The sequence below is a fragment of the Oncorhynchus masou genome, chromosome 10 (assembly GCF_036934945.1).
Source record: "Oncorhynchus masou masou isolate Uvic2021 chromosome 10, UVic_Omas_1.1, whole genome shotgun sequence".
In the NCBI taxonomy this organism is placed as follows: domain Eukaryota; kingdom Metazoa; phylum Chordata; class Actinopteri; order Salmoniformes; family Salmonidae; genus Oncorhynchus; species Oncorhynchus masou.
This window is the reverse complement of record NC_088221.1, coordinates 15,374,476-15,400,039: the sequence shown is the minus strand read 5'-3', so window position 1 is coordinate 15,400,039 and position 25,564 is coordinate 15,374,476. Positions and strand designations below refer to the sequence as shown.

The window sequence follows — 25,564 nt, the reverse complement described above, 5'->3', positions numbered from 1 at the left end:
CACTGTATTTCTAATCAATTTGATGTTATTTTTAATGAACAGAAAATGTGCTTTTATTTAAAAAACAAGGATATTTCTAAGTGACCCCAAACTTTTGAACGGTAGTGTATAATTTTGTCCTCATGGATGGTCAGTCCTTACATCCATATGTGAGGTCCTTGCGTCTATGTATTTGACAGTGGTTACCTTTCTCCTGGCCCATTCCTCAGCTGTTAACCAAATGAAATTGTGGGGAAAATGCTTTGTTCATTTTTGAATCCCAGATTTCCTCTTTAAAAGGGGTCAAACTGCAGGACTATTCAATGATCCAAACTTACTATCTCATAATTAAGACGTACATATCTCATAATAATGACTTACTATTTCATAATTGACTTACAATCCCATAATGACTAACTATCTCATAAATATGACTTGCTATTGCTATCCCACAATAATGACTTGCTATCTCATAATTATCACTTACTATCTCACAATAATGACTTGTTATCTCATAAATATGACTTGCTATAATAATGACTTAATATAGCTTGATTATGACTTCTCATTACTGACTTAGTCATAACGGGAACTGGCCACTGACACTGTATGTCAGTTACGATGTTCTCTTTCACGCATATTTTTGAGGGCTTTTCACCAGTGGCATTTTTCCTGGGTGCATGAACCTCGCGATAATGTTTGCACACGATGCGTGACGCTTGAAGTAAGGTACAACAGCACAGGGCACTTCCAGACGCACTGCAGAGGTGTGGGGAGGTTATGTCCAAAATGTTAAATTCCAACATTTTCTGAGGTTACCGGTGCAGCTGGGCTTGTTCTAAACATTGCAAGGTTTCAAAAATCACGAGATTGTACTGCCACTGACAGCGGTGTTTGTTTGCTTTGTCGTTTCAAAAAGTAGCTTGATGAGTGTCCAAAGTAACATTGGAAGTTTGGAGGGGACGCCATCTTGGTCCTAGCTCTCCACGTCCCCGACAACACCGGGGTTGCTTTCTCAGCAACATATCACGGCAGTGGTGAAGGCCAAGGCAGGTACTGTAAAAATAATATTTTACGGAAAAGTATTTGTTACATGTCTTGTGAGTCGTTTCGTGGTACGTGCTAAGAATCGTCTTGAAATTAATTGCGTCTTGAGTTACACCGAAGCCATGATGGGCAGCAGCCTGCTAACGTTAGCTAGCCACTACAGTAGTAGCTGGTGGTGTCTGACTGCAAATATATGAGGCAAACTAGCTAATTGGTCAATGTTAAGCACATTACTTTAAACTAATGGTACTTTGCTCGCAATATAAGTTAAATTATTGACATGCTGAAGTGGAGTAGCGAGCGTGCTAGCTACTTGCATTACTGGCTAGCAAGTTTCCGATACAGAATTTGCTATCCAGTAAACGTTAGCTAGCTACTACTAACTGTCTCTACCGGCTACATTGACAACGTTAACTATTACCTACATCTATTGTTAAATGTTGCATTTGCTAGCCAACAAGCTAAGATGTGTGATTTTAAAACAGGGACGTGACATGGATTGGACCCATGGATTCAGTATTGCGAGATGTATGGGTTTATGTGGACAACATGAATATATATGTACATGTATACAGTAGTTAACTAGAATGGTTTACTCCTTATCGATAATGAGGCAATGGTGTCTGGCGACCCACGCCTTTATATTTATTTTTATTTTTTTACATGAAGTTGAGATGGCATATTTTTATATTGCAGTAACCAGCTAAGTACACTTGTGATAACCTACTGTGCAATGGATCATATTCGATTCAGAAACTGGTGTTTGCAATCAATTGTTTTGCACTCATTGACAACTGTGTAAGTGACTCAAGTATCCATGTGCTAATGAGAGTACAGGCTGCACATTCAATGGTTTGTGTGGACAGTACTGTGGCAATAGTTTCATAGGGCAGTGTATTACTTTAGACAAGTAATCAGCCTTAAATGTCCTACATGACAACTCAAGTCTTTGTGATGGTCTTTGCATGCCTTGTTATTTTTGTGATCTTTGTTGAGTAGGTATAATTTCTGGAACGTTCCAACAGGAATCTGTTCCAAAAACGTCGTAAATAACAAGGTTGCCAACAAACAACGCATACAAGGTTGTAAAGCAGCAGAATAAGATACCAGGTAGGGAGTGGGCTATTTAATGACGTTTTTCACTCACCACCTTTATTCCGAAAAATATATCTCCTCACTCTGGTACCCTATGGACAAACATTAAGAATAAGCTACGTGCGAAGTTGGTGGCTAGTTAGCTAGGTGATTTGATCATGCTACTTTGTATGCGTTTGTTGGTTTCCTTGTTACTTTACCAAGTTTTGTGAAAAGTTCTAACAGGAATCTGAACACAAATTATACCCACCCATCTTTGTTTGTACCAGGTAACAGTACATATTTAAAGCAAATGTTATGTTTCAGCAGTGATGCACAGATCTCTAGACATTGTGATGGTCACATTCCTAAACTATTTAAATTTTCTGAGCAAAATATATATATTTCTTGTAACAATACAATCTTGGACATGACTGTAAAGTCAAATTATTTCAAACTACTTTTAATTTAGGAAATCTGATCCATGCATAAATAGAGGCATATTCAATAATATCCGAATGTTATCAAGGTTTGGAATGATTCCGTTTTTGTCATTCTACATCTGTTTGGGATTCTTGCGGTCAATTTGCGATGTACAAATTATAACTATAGCCAGGTTTTCATCCAACATTTATGTTAGTAAAGTAAATGTCGTATAAAGAAAGGTGATCAGACTTCCGAAATGTTGACAAAACAAAATACGCTAGACAAGATGCAACGTTTTTGTTGGTAAAATGATTTAAGCCTTTTTGTGCACATTGATGTAATAACCATGTAGAAGTACATTTGAAGTCGTTCAACAATATGGTGTGGTTCTCGACTATGACTCCGGGAAACCAGTTTGTTAGGCTACAGATAGAATAAGGTATGTGAACTTCACAAGGTGAAAGTGCATGTGGTGATTGATTGTGCTTTCTAATAAATATCCGGGGTTCTGGAGACATGATTGATTCTTGGCCGGCATTTGACAAATAACCATGGACAAAAGAGGGAGATTTTTATTTCCTGTAAGCCAGCCTAACCGCACTGTATCTGCAATCTCTGTTAGCCACATAATGCAAATTGTGAACAGTAGAGTTGAAAATGTAATGGAAACCCATTTAATAACTTGTATTCTTTATTCAGTACGCAGGAATTTAACCTCAGTTATTTTCATGTGCACTTGGTCTTCATGAATAAATAGCCTTTCATCTGCAACAGGTCAATTTGATGGGAAAACTTCTCGGGTGGGAAAATGCATATATATTGTTTTTATGTGGATGCATGTTTTGTTTCTCCCCTAGCACTACGCAGCTGACTCGAATAACCAACTCATCATCAAGCTTTTATTATTTGAACCTTCTGTGTAGTGCTAGGGATAAAACCAAAACATGCACACCCGGGGGGGGGGGCATGACCGAGTTTGGGTATCCCTGCTCTAGTCAGTCTAGGGCAACAGACTATATTCTGAAAAAGGTGATAGGGTTGTCAAATTATTGTAACCCGGAAGACATTTTATATGTGAGTGTTTCTCCAAAGTTTTTTTTCCTTGGGGGGGCTATTTTCCTGCAATTCTGCACATTTTGTCATGGAGCTGAGAGAGAAATGGCTGTTAATTTAAAGCTAATTCCCTGACAAATCTGCATATTCAATGGGTCCCCAATGGTTCCGAACAGTTTAAAAAGTGTTCTATAGCACTTGTCTGCTTCATTTCAATCCTAAAATCATTCAGCAATCTGAAGTGGAAACTGATATTTGGCAGTGAGCATTATTAAGTTTAGTATTATTTACTCTGTTACATGACATTTCTCATGTTACTTCATGATGTACTGAAATATCTACTGGCAAGCTATAAAATTACAGCACTCTACATCACAAATCCCCAAGCTGACAAGGTAAAAATTTCATTCTGCCCCTGAACAAGGCAGTTAACCCACTGTTCCTAGGCAGTCATTGAAAGTAAGAATTTGTTCTTAACTGACTTGCCTAGTTAAATAAAGGTAAAACATTTTTTTAAAGTTACTCACTTGCTTTACACTCAAATCAAATGATCTTTGTCACATTTGCCAAATACAACAGATAGACCTTACTGTGAAATGCTTATGAGCCCTTAAGCAACAATTACAGAGTAAATGTATATTTAAGTAAGAACAATTTGCTAAATAACCTAAAAGTAAAAATAATAACACAAACAAATGAGGCTATATACCAGGGATTTTCATGCGGGGTTAGGGTTAGTCAAGGTAATGTGTATGTATGTAGGGGAACAGTGACTAGATAATAAACAGAGTAGCAGCAGCGTGTGTGTGAAGGAATGTGTTTGTGTGTGGCGTCAGTCAGGTTGCTCTCTGGTGCAAGCTGTATAACTTTTTCCAGGATCTGAGGTCTCATGCCAAATCTTTTCAGCCTCCTGAGGGGGGAACAGGCATTGTTGTGCGCTCTTCACGACTGTTGGTGTGTTTAAAACATGATCGGTCCTTAGTGATGTGGACACCAAGGAAACTGAGGGAGAGGTTTCCTCGCGCCACACTCGCTTGTTTTCGTTAGGTTGAATGTGGTAAATCATGGCTGGTTTTCGATTTTATGTTCTTTCAACTTTTCCACTTGATGAATGATGTTGTTGCCTTGCATAACTGCTGCTTATGATTACATTATCACTGAAAAATGCTAAATACCATAGTCTACATAATGAAAATTCCACTTGGGCAGCTGTTGCGTACAATTTATATAAAATCAAATGCATGTTTCTAACTGGAACTGCATAGCGTTGTGTTGCACTGCATCGTCCTGGGTTTGAACGTAGATTCCCTAGGACCCCAGAGCACCACATTTTATTTCACCTCTACTCCACAAATGAGCTAAAGTGGCATCCATCTTGGGTGCCACGAAATCTGCTGTGGTACCTGATCCTTTGTGTCTCCCGGGTGTTGTCTCTTTTTTTTTCTTTCTTTTGCCTGTTTTGCATTCCCTGCCAGTTAGACTACCTCATCTGGTGTTGCAGCACCCACCAGATTATGCAGATGAACAGCAAGCTAATCTACAGTAGGCTAGTTGACATTAGGGATGTTAATCGGTTAGCTGCCAAAAATACATTTGACTAGTCATGCTTATTGGTCTATAGGGTAAATTAGCATAATTGTGTTGTATTAAATTGGCTCGTGTGTATTTTCGTTATGTCGTCATGCATCTTTTTTTATCACACGCATACAGAGCTGAGTTTGAGGAGTGGAAAAGCCTACCACCTGTCAGACTGTGCAAGAGTGACTCAAGTCTGTAGGCTACTGGAGTGAAACCTACTTTTGTAAGTCCAGTCGTTGGGCAACAAATAACCATTCTAAATGCAATCACGTATTAAACTTTGGTGGCCATGATTTAAAAGGCGCTATTTTTATTTCTCAACTCGTAATTTAAGCGTGCCTCCCATTTGCCATTCAGATGTATAGGCTGTAGCCTGCCTACCGTTGACTATCAGCGAGTCACCCACTGCTTTGCAATGTGAGCTTGAGGCAGTAAAACCTGCATGTTTTACTTCAAATAATGAGGCATGTCTTGCCTTGCGAAAATCCATCTGTAGAAACGTGGATGCAATTATTTTATAATGACTTCCTCATGCCATTAATCAGCATTTCTCTCCTGTTCTATTGGTTTTCATTTTCTTTCGTTGTCCAGAAGCACAATCCTAGTCATATTAGCAACCCATCATAGTTGTTGGTATTAGATTCCCCCTCTTTCTAAATTTCTAAGGGAGATTTTAATCTGTCACAACTGCTCGCATTAGGTTTAGAGCTGTGTTTTCCGCAAATCACATTTTGACAAATGTTTGAAAATTGTGTTTTTTTAGCTGCTTCATTATAGGAGTTGTGTGTTCAATAACAGGCTACAGCCTTTTGAACTGTAAGACGATAAGCTTGCTATTGTTGCATGTGTCCTCTAAGCTCTTAATAAAAAATGTCCAGTCCTTGTATGCATCTGTAGTATCAGAGAGGAAGAGGCAAAGCAAGAGGTTTCACTCTTGCCAAAATCTGTCAAATATGCTCAATTAGTTTCTATGGGCTTATTTTTGGCCTATGCTTGTCGACTGCCTTTCCGACTTGGGACGACTTGCATTGTTAAGGCGGAAACATAGTATCTCATTATATGTAGGTCTCTGATAGTATTTTCTGTTGGTCACACAATAAAAAAAATCCAAACAGTAACCATTTGTTGACCAGTTAGACAAAAGCAAAATTGACAGAAATTTGCATCCCGAGTTGACATCATAGAATAGTCGCCTAAATGGGCTTTGAACTAGGCTATAGATTAGTTATTATTTTTTTAATTGGCCTATTTTATGCCTTAGTATGGTTAATACACTGAACAAAAGTAGTCCTTTGTGAGGAAAAACTCAGTTTGACCGGCTGGTCCTGGCTCCCTAGTGGGTGGACCCAGGCCCACCCATGGCTGCACCCCTGCACATTAATGTGAAATCCATAGATTAGGGCCTAATGAATTCATTTAAATTGACTGATTTCCTTATGAACTGTAACTCAGTAAAATCTTTCATTGTTGCGTTAATATTTTTGTTCGTATAGTTTCTCTTTTTCTCTTGATCTTGCTGATTAGGCTATCCCCTTGCAATAAGAATGTGGCTGGCAAGCTTCTTATTTTTTTGCTGTGGACATTTTGGTAAAATGAGCTGGAGTGGTCAGTTTCTTGTGAAATTAGAATTTGTTTTGCAGGACAGTAGATTTGAACGATGGGTAGTCATTGTTCTTGTGGATTGTGTGAATATCTGGTCTAATTTTAAGCAGTCTAGCTCTTGCATACATTTTTTCAGAACAAACCTATGTTGTAGGCAAATTGCTAGGTTGATGTAAGGGTGTTGATTTTAAGAGGGAACTGCCAGAGAATAATTTGATATACATGTTTGTTCTCTGTTCCAGCTCTGATACTTTGGTGTTCTTTGTGAAAGCCAAGTAAAACAGCCAGCCCCAGGTCCCTTCGGCCCACTGCGCTTGTGGGAATTGTCTTGGAGACAGGCCTGCATTGTTCTCCAAGCTCATGTTAGACAAGGTGGAGGAACTGTTGTCTTGTCTGTGGGTGCTGTAAACCACGGGCTGGAGGGAAACCATCATGGGTCGTACTGGCCAGAGTAGAGTGGCTTGTAATGTTCTGGTACTGGACACAGGAAAGACAGGGCATTGGCTTTTATTTAGGCGTTTCCTCCACTGGGTCTTCAACTTTACTGGATAGTTGAGTTGAAATCAGAACATTTATGGCAGTACCCGTGCACCCTTTTGAAAGTGAAATGTAGACCCACTTTTGACAAACATTGCCTCTGTATTAGAGGTCAGCCGATTTAATCTGACTGGCCGATTAATTAGGGCCGATTTCAAGTTTTCATAACAATCAGAAATCGGTATTTTGGGACACCGATTTGGCCAATTAAAAAAATAACAATGTAATTTTTACACATTTATGGGGCGGCAGGGTAGCCTGCCGGGTAGCCTAGTGGTTAGAGTGTTGGACTAGTAACCGGAAGGTTGTAAGTTCAAACCCCCGAGCTGACAAGGTACAAATCTGTCGTTCTGCCCCTGAACAGGCAGTTAACCCACTGTTCCTAGGCCGTCATTGTAATTAAGAATTTGTTCTTAACTGACTTGCTTAGTAAAATAAAGGTAAAATAAAAAATAAATAAAAATAAAATATCTTGGCAAGTCAGTTTTAAGAACACGTTCTTATTTTCAATGAGGGCCTAGGAATGGTGGGTTAACTGCCTTGTTCAGGGGCAGAAGGACAGATTTTTACCTTGTCAGCTCAGGGATCCAATCTTGCAACCTTACAGTTAACTGGTCCAACACTCTAACCACCTGCCTCTCATTGCACTCCACGAGGAGCCTACCTGTTACGCGAATGCATTAAGAAGCCAAGGTAAGTTGCTAGCTAGCATTAAACTTATCTTATAAAAAAACAATCAATCATAATCACTAGTTAATAACCTCTTGAAACTCCCCATCCCGGTTCCGGGATCGTGACTAAAGCCTCAGGCTCATTAGCATAACGCAACGTTAACGATTTCTGAAAATCGCAAATAAAATGAAAATAATGCGCCTGCTCTCAAGCTTAGCCTTTTCTTAACAACACTGTCATCTCAGATTTTCAAAATATGCTTTTGAACCATAGCAATTGACTAATTTGTGTAAGAGTATGCTAAGCTAGCTTAGCATTTTGAGTAGCATTTAGCACTCAACATTTTCACAAAAACCAAATAAATAAAATCATTTACCTTTGAAGAGCTTCGGATGTTTTCAATGAGGAGACTCTCAGTTACATAGCAAATGTTCAGTTTTTCCTGAAAGAATCTTTGTGTAGGAGAAATCGCTCCGTTTTTTACATCACATTTGGCTACCGAAACGAACCGAAAATTCAGTCACCAAAACGTCAAACCTTTTCCGAATTAACTCCATAATATCGACCGAAACATGGCAAACGTTGTTTAGAATCAATCCTCAAGGTGTTTTTTCACATATCTCTTCATTGATATGCAGTTCGTGGAAGCCTGCTTTCCCCTCAGAATCGCAATGAAAAATACCAGCAGCTGAAAAAGACGCACCAATTTCGACGGAGGACACCGGGCGGACACCTGGAAAATGAAGTCTCTTATGGTCAATCTTCCAATGATATGCCTACAAATACGTCACAATGCTGCAGACACCTTGGGGAAACGACAGAAAGGGCAGGCTCATTCCTCTCGCATTCACAGCCATATAAGGAGACAATGGAAAACGGAGCCTCAAAAATCCTGCTGGTTTCCTGGTTGCCGTTTCATCTTGGTTTTGCCTGTAGCTCCCGTTCTAGGGCACCAACAGACAATATCTTTGCAGTTCTGGAAAATTCAGAGTTTTCTTTCCAAAGCTATCAATTATATGCATAGTCGAGCATCTTTTTGTGACAAAATATCTTGTTTAAAACGGGAACGTTTTTCATCCAAAAATGAAATTGCGCCCCTAGAGTTTCAAGAGGTTAATGCAGGTGCGCACCATCGAGACATCGTTGGGTTAGTGACTTTTTTGTAGCTCGTGATTGCGGAGTTGCCACTGGATTGATGAAAATAATCCTGACATCATTCTGGCTGGTAGGCAGTACTACAAAGTAGCCTTCAGGAAAGCCTTTTCATCTCTACCAGAAGATTGTTATCATTAGCATTATTGCTAATGGCTACACAAAGTGTAGACGTGCGTGCACCGCACACACCGACAAGGGCATTTTCAGAAAGTTGCAGGGAAAATACAACCACTGATACATTTTGTTCATGTCTTATGATCAACTTGGGCAAATGAATGTTCTAATAAGTAAAATATATTTTTTTGAATTCCATTCTACTGTCTGGATTCAATGAGGTTTATTGAAAATCAGTGTCTCTCTGGCATTATCTATGGTCTGACTCTTGACAGTGGAAGTGGTGCGGCAGACATGATGCACTGACTGAACAGATCTTATGAGACCTCATAGCCGTTTGTAGATGCAAAATAGAGCATATTAGAGCAAGGCCATGTCAGTTAAGTAGACCCCCACAGTCTGCTCTGAGGCTGTAGTTTGGAGAATTCCCTTAGCTGAGCTGTCTCCCAGAGGCCCTCAGGTTTGAGGGAGATTGAGAAAAGGAAGAGGATTGGACTGTTTAGGATCCAGCCTAGTAGTTGAAATCCTGTTTTTGCGGCTGTAGGCCTAATACTGTGTGCTTGCTTACATGTGACATAATGAAGATATTGCCTAGGCCCGTTTTTTTATATTTTTGAGGCTGAGGCTTTCAACTTATTCTTGAGTGTTAATAGTAGAATGCATGAGGTGTAACTTTTGAAATTGGGTAGGGTATCAGTAGTTTTTGTCATGTCAGTCATTGTAGACCTTAGAGCTACAGTTGAAGTTGGAAGTTTACATACACCTTAGCCAAACACATTTAAACTCAGTTTTTCACAATTCTTGACCTTTAATCCTAGTAAAAAATTCCCTGTCTTTGGTCAGTTAGGCTCACCACTTTATTTTAAGAATGTGAAATGTCAGAAAAATAGTTGAGAGAGTGATTTATTTCAGCTTTGATTTCTTTCATCACATCCCCAGTGGGTCAGAAGTTTACATGCACTCAATTATTATTTGGTAGCATTGCCTTTAAATGGTTTAACTTGGGTCAAATGTTTCAGGTAGCCTTCCACAAGCTTCCCACATTAAGTTGGGTGAATTTGGGCCCATTCATCCTGACAGCTGGTGTAACTGAGTCAGGTTTGTAGGCCTCCTTGCTCACACATGCTTTTCAGTTCTGCCCACAAATGTTCTCTGGGATTGAGGTCAGGGCTTTGTGATGGCCACTCCAATACCTTGACTTTGTTGTCCTTAAGCCATTTTTGCACAACTTTGGAAGTATGCTTGGGGTTATTGTCCATTTGGAAGACCCATATGCAACCAAGCTTTAACTTCCTGAGTGAGGTCTTGAGATGTTGCTTCAATATGTCCACACAATTTTTCCTGCCTCATGAAGCCATCTATTTTGTGAATTGTACCAGTCCCTCCTGCAGCAAGCACCCCCACATGATGCTGCCACCCCAGTGCTTCATGGTTAGGATGGTGTTCTTCGGCTTGCAAGCCTCTCCCTTTTTCCTCTAAACATAACGATAGTCATTATGGCCAAACGGTTCTATTTTTGTTTCATCAGACCAGGGGACATTTCTCCAAAGAGTACAATATTTGTCCCCATGTTCAGTTGCAACCCGTAGTCTGGCTTTTTTATGGCGGTTTTGGTGCAGTGGCTTCTTCCTTGTAGAGCGGCCTTTCAGGTCATGTCAATATAGGACTTGTTTTACTGTGGACATAGATACTTTTGTACCAGTTTTCTCCAGCATCTTCACAGGGTCGTTTGCTGTTATTCTGGGATTGATTTGCACTTTGCACCAAAGTACGTTCATCTCTAGGAGACAGAATGTGTCTCCTTCCTGAGCGGTATGACTGCTGCATGGTCCCATGGTGCTTATACCTGCGCACTAGTGTTTGTACAGATGAACGTTGTACTTTCAGGCGTTTGGAAATTGATCCCAACGATGAACCAGACTTGTGGAGGTCTACAATTTCTTTTCTGAGGTCTTGGCTGATTTATTTTGATTTTTCCCACGATGTCAAGCAATGAGGTCAATTAGCCTAACTCAGTGCATCATTTGAGTCAGTCAGAAGCTTCTAATGCCATGACATCATTTTCTGGAATTTTCCAAGCTGTTTAAAGGAACACTCAACTTAGTGTATATAAACTTCTGACCCACTGGAATTATGATAGTGAAATAATATGTCTAAACAACAATTGTTGGAAAAATTACTTGTCATGCACGAAGTAGATGTCCTAACAGACTTACCGAAACTATAGTTTGTTAACAAGAAATTTGTGGAGTGGTTGAAAGACGAGGTTTAATGGCTCCAACACAAGTGTATGTTAACTTCCGACTTCAACTGTATTTATAACTTGTCAGTAATGTCCAGATCAACAAGCCCATGTCAGCTAACATATTTTTTTTACTAGGTTTTGTAGCCCATTGATTTTGTTGGAATGTTTAAGTCCCTCTATCACATAAGACATGTCAAATTGTGTAGAATTGCAAGAAATTAGCTTTATAACTGCAGAATGTTCCCCAATGATGGGAGGCCTGAGTGGATTACGTTTGTGAACCACTGGTCTAGGCTATTATCAACTCCACTAAATTTAACTTTTATTTAACTAGGCAAGTTGGTTAAGAACAAATTCTTATTTACACTGACAGCCAGACCCGGACAAAGCTGGGCCAATTTTGCGCCGCCCTATGGGACTCCCAATCACGGCCGGTTGTGATACAACTTGGATTCGAGCCAGGGTGTTTGTAGTGACGCCTCTAGCACTGATATGCAGTTCCTTAGACCTCTGCGCAACTAGGGAGCCCCATATAGCTATAGAGCGCCATGTTTGATTTGCCTCTAACACTCATCAGGCAGAATGTTGTCAGGCATGTACCAGGATTATGCCATGTCAAATATTTCAGTGTTAATATAATGTTATCTTGAGGAGTATAAATGTAGGAAATGTCTCCCCTGCTCTGTTCAGATGTGTAGTAACCAGACATTTAGCCTATTAAACGTTTCAGAAATTGCTTTCAGCTGTTCTTTTGTGTGTGACGAGGGAACAATCCTCATTAGTTTTGCTTTGTCACACCCTTATTTTAGTTTGAGCTAAATGGATAGCTCTGTGGTAATGCCTTGTTTTAACAGATTATCTCTGCCGCCTTAGATAATCAGAGTATCCCCCAGGACTAATTATCAGGCTTATTCTGAAGGGCTTCAGGGTTCTAAGTCAATCGCATTATTACCTTGCAGTTAAGACTTTGTGCCAGGCAGAAGCTGACTTGCCTTGTTAAATTGGCTGTATACCTGATCTCAGTTTTTCTGGCCAGAGCTTCAGAGCAAATCTACTAAACTCTAAATACTAAATTAAGTCGTTTTCAGATAATGGTGTATTTTTCAGTAGGTTCTCATTTTTGTCATGGGAAATAAAAATACAAGACTGACAGTCTGGTTTTCCTTTTGTATAAAGGAATACAGTGGATAGACGCAAGTATACTGACTAGTAGGCTGCATGAAGATAGAATTCAGCCTTGCTTACAGATTGTAATGTGATTTAACTAAAAATATATAATTGTCCATTATACTGTGAGTTACCGGTTAGGTACTCTTTGGTGTAGCACATTTTTGACCCCGCTTGGCGATTTTACTGTCGTCGTCCACGATTCATGGAAACAGGAGTCTCGTAAAATGTCCAGTTGCAAGGGTGTCTGTTTCAATAACAATCAGAAATCGGTATTTTTGGGCGCCAATTATTTATTTTTTATATATATATATATTTTATATATACCTTTATTTAACGAGGCAAGTCACTTAAGAACACATTCTTATTTTCAACGACGGCTTAGGAACGGTGGGTTAACTGTCTCGTTCAGGTGCAGAACGTCATTTTCACCTTGTCAGCTCGGGGGATTCAATTTTGCAACCTTACTGTTAACTTGTCCAACGCAATAACGACCTGCCTCTCTCGTTGCACTCCACAAGGAGACTGCCTGTTACGCGAATGCAGTAAGCCAAGTTAAGTTGCTAGCTAGCATTAAACTTATCTTATAAAAAACAATCAATCATAATCACTAGTTAACTCCACATGGTTGATATTACTAGATATTATCTAGTGTGACCTGCGTTGCATATAATCTGACTGAGCATACAAGTATCTAAGTATCTGAATGAGCAGTGGTAGGCAGAAGCAGCCGCATAAACATTCATTCAAACAGCACTTTCATGCGTTTTGCTAGCAGCTCTTCGTTGTGCGTCAAGCATTGCGCTGTTTATGACTTCAAGCCTATCAACTCCCGAGATGAGGCTCGTGTAACCGAAGTGAAATGGCTAGCTAGTTAGTGCGTGCTAATTGTCATTGTGTTGCTGGTTCGAGCCCAGGGAGGAGCGAGGAGAGGGACGGAAGCTATACTGTTACACTGGCAATACTAAAGTGCCTATAAGAACATCCAATCGTCAAAGGTTAATGAAATACAAATGGTATAGAGGGAAATAGTCCTATAATTCCTATAATAACTATAACCTAAAACTTCTTACCTGGGAATATTGAAGACTCATGTTAAAAGGAACCACCAGCTTTCATATGTTCTGAGCAAGGAACTGAAATGTTTGCTTTCTTACATAGCACATATTGCACTTTTACTTTCTTCTCCAACACTTTGTTTTTGCACTTTGTTTTTTCATTATTTACTTGAGGCTAAATACATTTTATTGATGTATTATATTCAGTTAAAATAAGTGTTCATTCAGTATTGTTGTAATTGTCATTATTATAAATAACATTTTAATCGCTATCGGCTTTTTTGGGCCTCCAATAATCGGTATCGGCGTTGAGAAATCATAATCGGTCGACCTCTACTCCAAACAGTACCTACCCTGTAACTCCTAGTGTAATGGATACCTATTTTTATTTATTTTGTTAAAGTCCCATTATCTGGTGTTCGACTGCAGGCTGAACTCGGCTACAGATTGTGTCAGGACTAAGCCCTTTCTCAGGGCATATATCACTCATGTCATGGAGAGGTGCCATGTTCCTCTGAGTCTTCTTGTACAGCTATGAATCTGAACTGACCTGTTCAGAGGTGGGAGTGGTGGCGGCTGGGGGACACAACTTGGTTCAAGCTGTAATGATGTCTGGAATGGGGGATCATGATGCAGTCAGATTTCCTCTGCAGTGTTGGATGAGTTAATGTGGTCACGATACCAGAATTTTTAATTTAATGCCAGGTTTAGTATCACGATGCGCGATACCACCACAACAAAAAAGGAGTACCAGCCAAAGTCACAGAATGGCACTTGATCCGGACAGAAACTCAGCTACTGCTCTGTTCAATCGTTTGCCATCTTGAGTTTAAAATCATTCCATTTGAACATATGTACGTTTTTTTTTTTTTTTTAAGAGCCATGTATGTGTTAATGAATAAATTATACAATCAATTTGACTTCTTTTTTTACCAGTCTAACTGCAAAACATGGTTATCATTTATTTGAATGGTAAATCTCCAGTTCTAGGTCTAATCGCAATACAGGTGAATGCATATTATTCAATAGGAGGATGTGCATGCATTGAGTTATTGAGCTTGTTAGCTGATTTCATAGGGCTACAGATGACAAACAATACCTTCCATTTAGGACTTATTTAATTGGCAACTGCTAGGAGAACGTTATTTTATTGTATTGATCAACAACATTTGCATAAAAGAAGCAACCTCTTCTATTCTAGAAGTGTGTGCTGTCTCTAAGAAAGTAATGAAGTCATTCACAGGCAGAGTTCAGCTTGGTGGCAAGCGAGACTAAGTAAATGAATTATGTTTTTGATGATAGTCAGCTTTGAAATCAGCATATTTAGCATTATGGTTTGCTTATCACAAGCAACTAGAGTAGTGAATTAATTCAGCTGGAAGCTAGCAGGGTAAGTTGGCCTACAATTTAAAGCTAGAAGCTACCGGTATCATCTTCATTGTAGAAGTGTTCTAGCCTGTTTTGGATGTTGTTTTGCGAACAGTAATGAACAGTTTCAACCTCTACATGAGTGGGGAGCAGCTCAGGTAGCTCTAGCAAATGAATAAGTGGAGCAGGATCTTTGCTCTTCACCCTATAAAGGGGATACGCTGATGGACTTGATTCTCTCAATCACGTGAGACACTTGACAGAAGTACCGAACATAAAACGATACTAATTTTTATCACAGAAGTACAGACAGTTCGGTATACCACGCAACACGAGTAGGGAATAAGTGGTTTACATGATAGTGTGCAGGTTCTGAGGTATTGCTCCTCTCTTCCAGACACCATGGAGGAGCTGCACAGCCTGGACCCCCGGAGACAAGAGCTGCTGGAGGCTCGATTCATGGGTGGGGTTGGTGGCAGCACTGGGGGCAGCACTGGCAGCACCAGCGGGGGAACCAAAGTGAGTGAGCGCGCGTCAAACTGTAGAGATGCCTCTAGTACAGGGACCTTTTCAGCTTCTAGGATTAATGTACAGATCCTTGCGACATGGGGCTGTGCATTATCATGCTGAAACATGAGGTGATGGCAGAGGATGAATGGCACGACAACGGGCCTCAGGATCTCATCGCTGTATGTCTGTGCATTCAAATTGCCATTGATTTTAAATGAAATTGTGTTCGTTGTCCGTAGCTTATGCCTGACCATACCATAACCCCACTGCCACCATGGGGCACTCTGTTCACAACGTTGACATCTGTAAATCACTCACTCACACTGTCTGCCCGGTACAGTTGTACAGTTGAAATCGCCATTCATCCGTAAAGAGCACACTTTTCCAACGTGCCAGTGGTCATTGAAGGTGAGCATTTGCCCACTGATGTCGGTTACGATGCCGAACTGCAGTCAGGTTAAGTCCTCCGGTGAGGACGATGAGCACGCAGATGAGCTTCCCTGAGGCGGTTTCTGGCAGTTTGTGCAGAAACCCACAGTTTTAACCAGCTGCCTGGGTGGCTGGTCTCAGACGATCCCGCTGGTGAAGAAGCCAGATGTGGAGGTCCTGAGCTGGCGTGGTTACACGTGATATGTGGTTATAAGGCCAGTTGGGCGTACCGCCGTATTCTCTTAAATGACGTTTAAATGCAATATTCTAATGAACTTCTGTTTTGATTTCAGGCCTTGACAAACAATGAATGTTCAAATCAAAGTTTTGGAAGCCTGGGGTCCTCCAGTGACAAGGAGTCAGAGGTATGTTTATTAACATGATGTTCTTAAAAAAATTTTTTGTGAAAAAGGGCTGTGAATGTGCATTTTGTTTTGAACAGGCTGTCAGACTGTATAACTGGTGTCCACGGCTTTTCTGGATTTGTTTCTTTAGTCTTTGACATTCCATCTTGTTTGGCTCAGACCTATGTTTTGATTGGAAGTGGGCTGGTTGATGTGAGCAAGGAGATCACACGGAGAGGAGCTGGGCTCTGTTATCCTCCTTGTCGCTGGTGAGACATTCAGACGCAACCTAAGATGGCGCTAGAGAGAACAAAAATGTGCGGAATCTTGCTGTAATGAAACTGTTCTTGTGACGCATAATGCCACACGCTCTCACATCTCTGGACAAACACAGTTTGTGCCAGACTCTGCCAGGGCAGCCTGATCACGGGTGTCATCATCCTACATGCTGAGCCTCCCTCCACTCTGTTCTCCTGTGTTTTGGCAGCACAGCTCGCTAATGAAGGAAAAACACAATTTGGGGGGGCAGCAGTGTCGCAAGTCTTGTGTGGGGTGGAGGACTCCCAACATCGCTGACTGTAGGGTTAACCTAAGAAGCCTGAACCTCTGCAATGTGGAGTCTGCACGTATATTAGCAACTGCGGGTGATTGTCTGCTCCCCTCCCGTCTAGTTCATTGGGTGGTGTAATAAGTCACTGATGGAGGCCTGTGTGCGAGCATGATCGAGGAGGCAGAATAAAACATCTCTGGCCTTTTCTGCCGCAGACATGATGAATCTGCACAGATATCACCCAAACAGATGCCCCCCGGCCCCCATACGTCACACCCTCCCTAATGATGCACTGGTGAAACTGTCAGACCACCGCCTGTCAGCAGATTCCTTGTACAAGGCTCTGTCCTGGTTTTGGGGCCTGTAAATCTTTTGTAAAAATATCACAAGGATTCTTGTTCCCTGTTGAAATAGGCTCCTCGTGTTAGACTTCGATTTGGTTAGTGTTTTTGCAGTTTAATCATTGTAATGCTTGCTTTTATTTATATATAATAAAAAAAATTAGGTCCAGAAATAATCCTCATCCTCTATCTTAGAGGTCGTTGATTCAATGAAAATGGTTGATTTTTAGCTGATTCCTTGCTTTGTTGGGCGATTTACCTTGTTTTCTTATGTTTAGCTCATAAACTGATTTGAATCAGACATTACAAAAGGCTAGTTTAGTTACCTGCTGTAGTCGCTTTTCCTCTATTCCTCACAGCCTGTGGCCCAAAACTGCCAACGGGGCTACATCGGTCATAAATAAGCATCCTCTCCCCACTGGAAGTTCTCGCACAACTACCTCATTAAAGCTTTCCATTACAATTGATCTCTTTTCAGAACAGGCTAATAATGAGCTCGATTAATTATGCATTTTGGTTTTTACGTTGAACTCATTCTCTGTACCCCTCCTGCCTTTTTTTCTGTTTGCAGAGCTCTGACGTGAAAAGGGGGAGCTCTCCTGCATACTCGGTAGGTGCTCATTGTATTTGGAATACTAGGCTATGTTCCCCATCCTTTTTCAGCTACTAGGTGGCAGGCAGCATTGGTCGGTCAGTTCACCTACATTCAGGAATCCTTAGCAGGCTGTAGACTTGGGATTGATGTGTTGCTGCTACGGTGTATTCACTATGCTTTTGTTTTTCAAACACAGACATTTTAAATCCTAATCTGGACATTTCAAGAAATCAAAATGACTGTACTTGTACAACCGACCAGATAGTGGTCATTGGTAAAACAGTTTGTCCTTTACAGACTCCTGAAAAGAAACACTCTGAATTGTCCAGAGGAAGAAAGAGGAAACCCGACACCCATTCGGAGAACAGCCAAGGTAACTTCCCTCAAGCTGTTTCTGTTGCTCCAGATACAATCATCAATGTCTGAAAGTCAATGCTAATTGTATTTTCTCTCTCGCAGGGAAGTCTATTGTGCGAGGACCCAAAATTAGTGATTATTTTGATGTAAGTTATTCTTTTTGGGGGGGTTTGAAAATTGAAATGATGCTCTTATCGTGAGTGACCTGGGCTAAGTCCCTGTGTCGTGGAGCACCACATTTGATGTTCAGCAGAGAGGTTTTCTGTTTTTAGAGAATATCAATGAAGCCGTGATGTGATCCATTTCACACACAGGCCAGCTCTGAAATGAACAAAACCGGACATAAAGGAGGCTTTCTGTGCCAATGTTGTTGCCAAGTGGCGGGCAATGATGTCACTCACACTGGTGGTCTCTCTCTCTCCAGTTCCATGGAGGGAATGGGTCCAGTCCTGTGAGAGGTCTCCCCTCTGTGATCCGCTCACCTCAGAACTCACATTCCCACTCTGTGCAGGGTTCCAGTGTAAGTAACCCCATATCCACTTCAATTCCTTTATCGCTTGTTGGCTTTATAAACGTGTGTAGAAAGCATATAGTAGCCTTGTCCAAGCCAGAATGGCCCATTTAAAAAATAAAAAAAACATGTAAAATGTTTTTTTAAACACAGTCAATGTTTAGAAGAAATTGACAGTACCATTTAGATATGCTAACAATTGTTGTCCCTTGGGTTTCAGATTAGGCAAAACAGCTCATCGCCTACGAGTCTGTCTTTTGGGGAACATGTGATGCATCCAAAGCAGTTGGCAATCAAATGTGTGCAGGTGAGAATGACCACCGCTCTAGTATGTGTGTTCAGCACTTTGGATTGTGTGTCGCGACTAAATTCTAAACTCATTGTTCATTTGTTTTTAATTGCAGACTGACCTGACGGGGCTCAAGTTGGCTGCCCTGGAGATGAACAAGAACCTGGACCTTGAGAAAAAAGAAGGCAGAATTGATGATTTGCTTAGAGTAAGGGAAATATGGCTAATGGACAGAACACATCAGCAAAACATTCCTAACTCCTTCATTGAGTTGAAGTATCAGTGATGTATTACTGTGACACCACTGAACACACGGATCAATTAAAAAGGCTCGCTGTGCTGCATGTAGACTTAAAGTGCGTACAAAAAATGTTATTCAATGCTTGGCTGACATGCTTGGGAAGTTAGCTGCAATGTTCTTATTTCTACGGTAGGAGTGTGTAGAGGGCTTTGGTTTTACTAGGGTTGTAATATGATGAACCTGATTTGTTTCTTCTCCATAGGCGAACTGCGATCTCAGGAGACAGATAGACGAACAACAGAAATTACTTGAAAAGTACAAAGAACGCTTAAATAAATGCATCACCATGAGCAAGAAGTTGCTCATAGAAAAGGTATTTCGCGGAATGTCTGAGGCTAGCATTTTTTAAAAAAAATAAATGTTTTTTTTTACATTGTGACAAGTCTGTATGATTGCAGTGGTATGAGTACTCAGTCAGTGACGTCTGTCATTGTTTGTGTTGCCTAGAGCACCCAGGAGAAGCAGGCGTGCCGGGAAAAGAGTATGCAGGACAGACTACGGTTAGGCCATTTTACCACTGTGCGACATGGAGCCTCTTTCACAGAGCAGTGGACCGATGGCTTTGCCTTCCAAAACCTAGTCAAGTTGAGTATCTTGGTCTCCGTGTCAAAGTTGTCTCAAGTCAACTTAACCATATCACAGTTGAGAAATTTATCGAGCTACACGTCTTTCTCTTTCAACAAAGTTCAGTCTGTTCAGGTATCAAATAAACGTTTGTAGAATTTGTACTGGAGTGTCATTTTCCTCTTATTCCAAAGGCTTATCCAAGGAAAAATGCAGGCTTGGCAGAAATGGTATTGATTGCATATAACATCTTTATCTGCAGACAGCAAGAGTGGATAAACCAACAGAGGGAGGATATCGAGAAGCAGAGAAAACTCCTAGCCAAAAGGAAACCCCCATCGTCCAGCAACTCCCAAGCACCAACCACAAACTCTGAGCCAAAGCAACGCAAAACCAAGGCAGTGAACGGGGCGGAGAATGATCCCTTTCTGAAGCCCAGCCTACCTCAGCTGTGAGTGCCCTTATCCTCCCTACCTTTGGCTAAGCACACCAAGACGCTCTATCTATGAACAAATATGCTTGATCCTGTTGCTTTCATTTCTCATGATCTTTTGTTGGTTCATTCCAAAGGTTGACTCTAGCTGAGTATCACGAGCAGGAAGAGATCTACAAACTACGACTTGGGCATCTCAAAAAGGTCAGTGTGCCAACCTGGCAGATCTAGGCAACACGAGCTGAGCTTTTTTGTTTGTTGTGTCGCATTGTTCAAGTCGACTCAATCGTGACTAGACATCCTGACACTGTTCACTGATGTAGAACCACTAACAGTTCCACCCTGCTTAGATTCTGTGGACATTTTCCCTGAAAATTTCCCCTCAACCTATAGTTAATTCAATTGTTTCCCCTGTGAATAAGCATCAAGAGGGTTTGCCCTAGAGACTTGCTACCAAGTCAACCGTTAATATTTAATACAAGGCTAGTCAGCCGAGTTTTGATGAGCTCCCCTCTCCTTGTAGTGAGTCCTCTGATGTTCCTCTGTATGTTTGTGTGTGAATCATTTATAGGAAGAAGCAGAAATCCAGGTGGAGCTGGAGCGTCTGGAGAGAGTGCGGAACCTTCACATTCGGGAACTTAAGAGAATAAATAACGAGGACAGTTCACAGTGAGTCTGATCACTGGCATCTCTGTGACGCCAGAGAGTGTTCAGTTAGACACTGGAGAGGCAGTCATGGTGCTTGTCACAAGTCATTTTCAATGTCCTTGTTTTCCATTCAGCCGCTCAATGTAAAATGAGCCTGTTCCCCCCCGCCCCCTGACTAGAATTTCAATAACAAGGTTTCTCTTTCTCGGCATTAGTTGTTTTTGAGTTGGTGAAAGTCCTACCATCGCGTTAATTCCTAATGAGATTCTGACCTTGTTTTTTTTAAAGATTCAAAGACCATCCGACTTTGAACGAGAGATATCTGCTGTTACATCTTCTGGGAAGAGGAGGCTTTAGTGAAGTTTACAAGGTGAGTTTATATTTGTTCATGTTGTCAGTTTGCATCTTACAAGTCTTTGTTTGAGTGGACCAGTCCAGAACCTTTCTGTTATAGGCGTTTGACTTGATTGAGCAACGCTATGCTGCTGTGAAAATTCATCAGCTGAACAAGAACTGGCGAGAGGAGAAAAAGGAGAATTATCACAAGTATGTTCCACATTAAAACATTGCCATTTTTCTCTGTTCTTATTCTTCAACACTGTGTGGCGGAATCGAGTCAGTTTTATGAATCACAGTAACAATGGACAGTTTAAAAAAATGTATTTACTTATGCACTGGCTTTAAGCTTATTGTTCTACTCCATCCGCTTAATATCTGGGTTATTCAGTCATACCTCCACCCCGCTGTGCTCCTACTGCCTGGTGTCATTCAGTTGGTTGCCCATGGTAACACTGCTCACCTTGTTGCAGACACGCCTGTCGGGAGTACAGAATACACAAGCAGCTGGACCACCCCAGAATCGTCAGGCTGTATGACTACTTCTCACTGGACACAGACACGTAGGTTAACCTTATTGTACTGACTAATATATAGCTCGTCACTGCCGTTTACACATTGCTAATTTTATGATACCCCCAAAGGTTTTGCACAGTTTTGGAATACTGTGAAGGCAATGACCTGGACTTCTACTTGAAGCAGCACAAGCTGATGTCGGAGAAGGAGGCCCGCTCCATCGTCATGCAGATTGTGAATGCGCTCCGATACCTGAACGAAATCAAGCCCCCCATCATTCACTATGACCTCAAGCCGGGTGAACAAACGCTTGCACACACTGGAATGATATCCCATACTGGGAGGGCTCCAATTATTTCTGATGCAATGTACTCATTTGTTCTTTTCCGATTTCAAGGTAACATCCTGCTTGTTGATGGCACAGCATGTGGGGAAATCAAAATCACAGACTTCGGTTTGTCCAAAATCATGGACGACGACAGCTACGGTGCAGATGGCATGGACCTGACATCACAAGGAGCAGGGACCTACTGGTAGGAAGTGCCACCGCATACACACCTGTGTCATGGGACCAGCACATGATTTGGGTGATATGATGCTTGACATGTGGGCAGATATCATTTAGTTTTTGTTTTCTCAAAGGTACTTGCCTCCGGAGTGTTTTGTTGTTGGCAAAGAACCTCCAAAGATTTCCAACAAGGTGGACGTGTGGTCTGTGGGTGTCATCTTTTTCCAGTGTTTGTATGGAAGAAAAGTATGTTTTTAAAGAACTGGTTTTATTAATTTACCAAAATGAGTGTCTCGTAAATAAGTTGACGCTGAGCCTTATTTCTCTTTCAGCCGTTCGGCCACAATCAGTCTCAGCAGGATATCCTGCAGGAGAACACAATACTTAATGCAACCGAAGTTCAGTTTCCTGTCAAGCCTGTTGCCAGTAATGAAGCAAAGGTGAGGGATCATTTGTGGTCTGAATATTACCATCTGACTGCAATTGTCACTTCTTCATCATCTTTATAATAGTTTTGCATTGTTTTATGATCAATTCCTGTATTTGGCGTTGCTTTTGTCGAGACCTCTAGTGTTCATAGTAAGGTACAGACATCACAAGCCCCTTTGAGATGCATTTCAGTCCAGCCATAGCAGTTATGATTATCAGCATACTCAACACATTGCTCTGTTTAATAATTTTAATTGGTTCTCAGTAGAGGTCGACCGATTTATGAATTTAACGCCGATACCGATTATTGGAGGACCAAAAAAGCCGATAGCGATTAAAATTTTATTTATAATAATGACAATTACAACAATTCTGAATGAACTTATTTTAACTTAATATAATACATCAATAAAATCAATTTAGCCTCAAGTAAATAACGAAACGTTCAATTTGGTTTAAATAATGCAAAAACAAAGTGTTGGAGAAGAAAGTAAAAGTGCAATATGTGCTATGTAAGAAAGCTAAAGTTTCAGTTCCTTGCTCAGAACATATGAAAGCTGGTGGTTGCTTTTAACATGAGTCTTCAATATTCCCAGGTAAGAGGTTTTAGGTTGTAGTTAATATAGGAATTATAGGACACTTTCCCTCTATACCATTTGTATTTCATTAACCTTTTGACTATTGGATGTTCTTATAGGCACTTTAGTATTGCCAATGTAACAGTATAGCTTCCTTCTCTCTCCTCGCTCGAACCAGCAACACAACGACAACCGCCACCATCGAAGCAGTGTTACCCATGCAGAGCAAAGGAAACAACCACAGGCTCAGAGCGAGTGACGTTTGAAATGCTATTAGAGCGCCAACTAGCTAGCCATTTCACTTCGGTTACACCAGCCACATCTCGGGAGTTGATAGGCTTGAAGTCATAAACAGCGCAATGCTTGACGGACAACGAAGAGCTGCTGGCAAAACGCATGAAAGTGCTGTTTGAATGAATGTTTACGCGCCTGCTTTTGCCTACCACCGCTCAGTCAGATACTTGTATGCTCAGTCAGATTATATAAAACGCAGGACACGCTAGATAATATATAGTAATATCATGAACCATGTGTAGTTAAACAATCATAATCGCTAGGTTTTTATAAGATAAGTTTAATGCTAGCTAGCAACTTAACCTTGGCTTACTGCATTCGCGTAACAGGCAGTCTCCTTGTGGAGTGCAACGAGAGAGGCAAGTCATTATTGCATTGGACTAGTTAACTGTAAGGTTGCCAGATAGAATCCCCCGAGCTGACAAGGTGAAAATCTGTCTTTCTGCCCCTGAACGAGGCAGTTAACCCACCGTTCCTAGGCCGTCATTGAAAATATATACAAAAATCAGCACCCAAAAATACCAATTTCCGATTGTTATGGAAATTGGCCCTAATTAATCGGCCATTCCGATTAATCGGTCGACCTCTAGTTCTCAGTGCCCATGTTTTGAACGATGTCGCCTTTTATTCCCCAAGGCCTTTATAAGGCGCTGCTTGGCATACAGGAAGGAGGACCGGTTTGATGTTCACCAGCTGGGAAGGGATTCCTACCTGCTTCCTCACATGAGGAGGTCCAACTCTTCAGGGAACCTGCAGATGGGTGCCGGTGGCTCAGGAGCTGCCGCCTCCAGCATCATTTTGTACTGAGGGCTGGTCCTGGACTGACTGAATTATTGCCTGGCTACCCTACGCCTGCAGACCCCCCCGTGTGTGGTGTAGCGGAGCTACATGCCAACTAGTGGCGTACGGGAGGAAAAGAGGGGTTCTGTTGGCCATAGACACTGACGCTGAGTTTCAAATGGGTGTTTTCTAAAGACTAATGAAAGGATGTTTAAAGAACATAAGTGAATGACCTTGTAAAGGTTGAATAGAGCACTGCTACAGACAAAGTAACTTGAAGAAATGTGACTGGACACTTGAGTTTGTTTTGCTGGTGGAAGCCTTATAGGACCTTAGGGATAACTGGCAGCCTGCCGTTTTAGAATCGTTAACATCCTCTTGCAGGGGTGCAAATGCTTTAGCTGCGAAGAGTTTCCCTTTTCACCATCAATTTGGCTGTTTTTTGTTTTAGGTTTTAATTTGAGTTGTACAACTAGCTATGAGAATGTAATTTTAGCATACAAGTGGTATTGTCATTTAGGCCCAGGCAGCATACTAATGTTGAATGCACAAAATAACCAAATGTAGACAAATGGCAATGTACAGAATAATATGCAGGATGATTTTAAATAATTCCTTCAAGAGTAAATGTATATTTGCTGTACAGAAGATTTTCAGATTTGGAATTGCAGCTGTACCATGGTTGAACTATTTCCCTTGTACATTTGTCATTCATTTTGCTGCTTTTGATGTTACTTTTTAAAGGGCTGTATGATCCACTTTGGGCACAATTGTACAGTTCTATAAAAAGAATAAATGATGACTATGATAATAAATACCAGGAAATCACACAGCATGCCATACGAGTGACTTCTTTTGGAGACGGTGGGAGAAGCACTCCGCTGTTCCCTTGATGGATAATGGCTTCATTATTGAAACTGAGGGGAAGATCAAAGTAGGATGAGTACTCCTTGTCGCTGCAGTCAGGCGTCTGAGACCAGGGTGACCATAAGGTTATTTGCAGGTACACTGCCCAACAAAACAGGCATACTTTGGGTCTAATAATAGCAACCAGTATTCTTGATAAGCTGTTGCACCAATATTCCGTTCCACTGACCATCTTAAAACAAAATACTGAAGGGCTCAATGGGCCATATTACGTGCATTAGGCCTACAGGATGATGAATCATGCAGATT

The 25,564-nt window shown here is 41.1% G+C and overlaps 1 protein-coding gene across 2 annotated transcripts; it reads left to right on the top strand.

Moving 5' to 3' along the window:
* The first annotated feature begins 710 nt into the window (after positions 1-710).
* Positions 711-24,469, top strand: LOC135547213 (serine/threonine-protein kinase tousled-like 1-B). 2 transcript variants are annotated; one of them, XM_064975992.1, is made up of 22 exons: positions 711-1,028; positions 15,473-15,594; positions 16,308-16,379; positions 17,821-17,859; positions 18,142-18,217; positions 18,304-18,347; positions 18,626-18,721; positions 18,933-19,019; positions 19,117-19,209; positions 19,505-19,615; positions 19,750-19,886; positions 20,129-20,317; positions 20,437-20,503; positions 20,871-20,968; positions 21,236-21,317; positions 21,402-21,493; positions 21,757-21,846; positions 21,928-22,097; positions 22,197-22,332; positions 22,442-22,553; positions 22,640-22,747; positions 24,245-24,469. In XM_064975992.1, exons 2-22 carry the CDS (start codon positions 15,478-15,480, stop codon positions 24,413-24,415), a joined length of 2,187 nt encoding a protein of 728 aa, XP_064832064.1. In that variant the 5' UTR covers positions 711-1,028; positions 15,473-15,477; the 3' UTR covers positions 24,416-24,469. The 2 variants fall into 2 exon arrangements, with proteins under 2 accessions (XP_064832064.1, XP_064832063.1); XM_064975991.1 differs by having other exon boundaries at positions 711-1,032.
* Positions 24,470-25,564: the final 1,095 nt, after the last annotated feature.

Bases quoted from the DNA above. Each gene is read 5' to 3' on its own strand.
- LOC135547213 (XM_064975992.1), top strand. From the start codon at position 15,478: ATGGAGGAGCTGCACAGCCTGGACCCCCGGAGACAAGAGCTGCTGGAG. The intron at 21,318-21,401 runs GTGAGTTTATAT...TTTCTGTTATAG, and splicing joins GCTTTAGTGAAGTTTACAAG to GCGTTTGACTTGATTGAGCA. The intron at 22,748-24,244 runs GTGAGGGATCAT...TTATTCCCCAAG, and splicing joins TTGCCAGTAATGAAGCAAAG to GCCTTTATAAGGCGCTGCTT.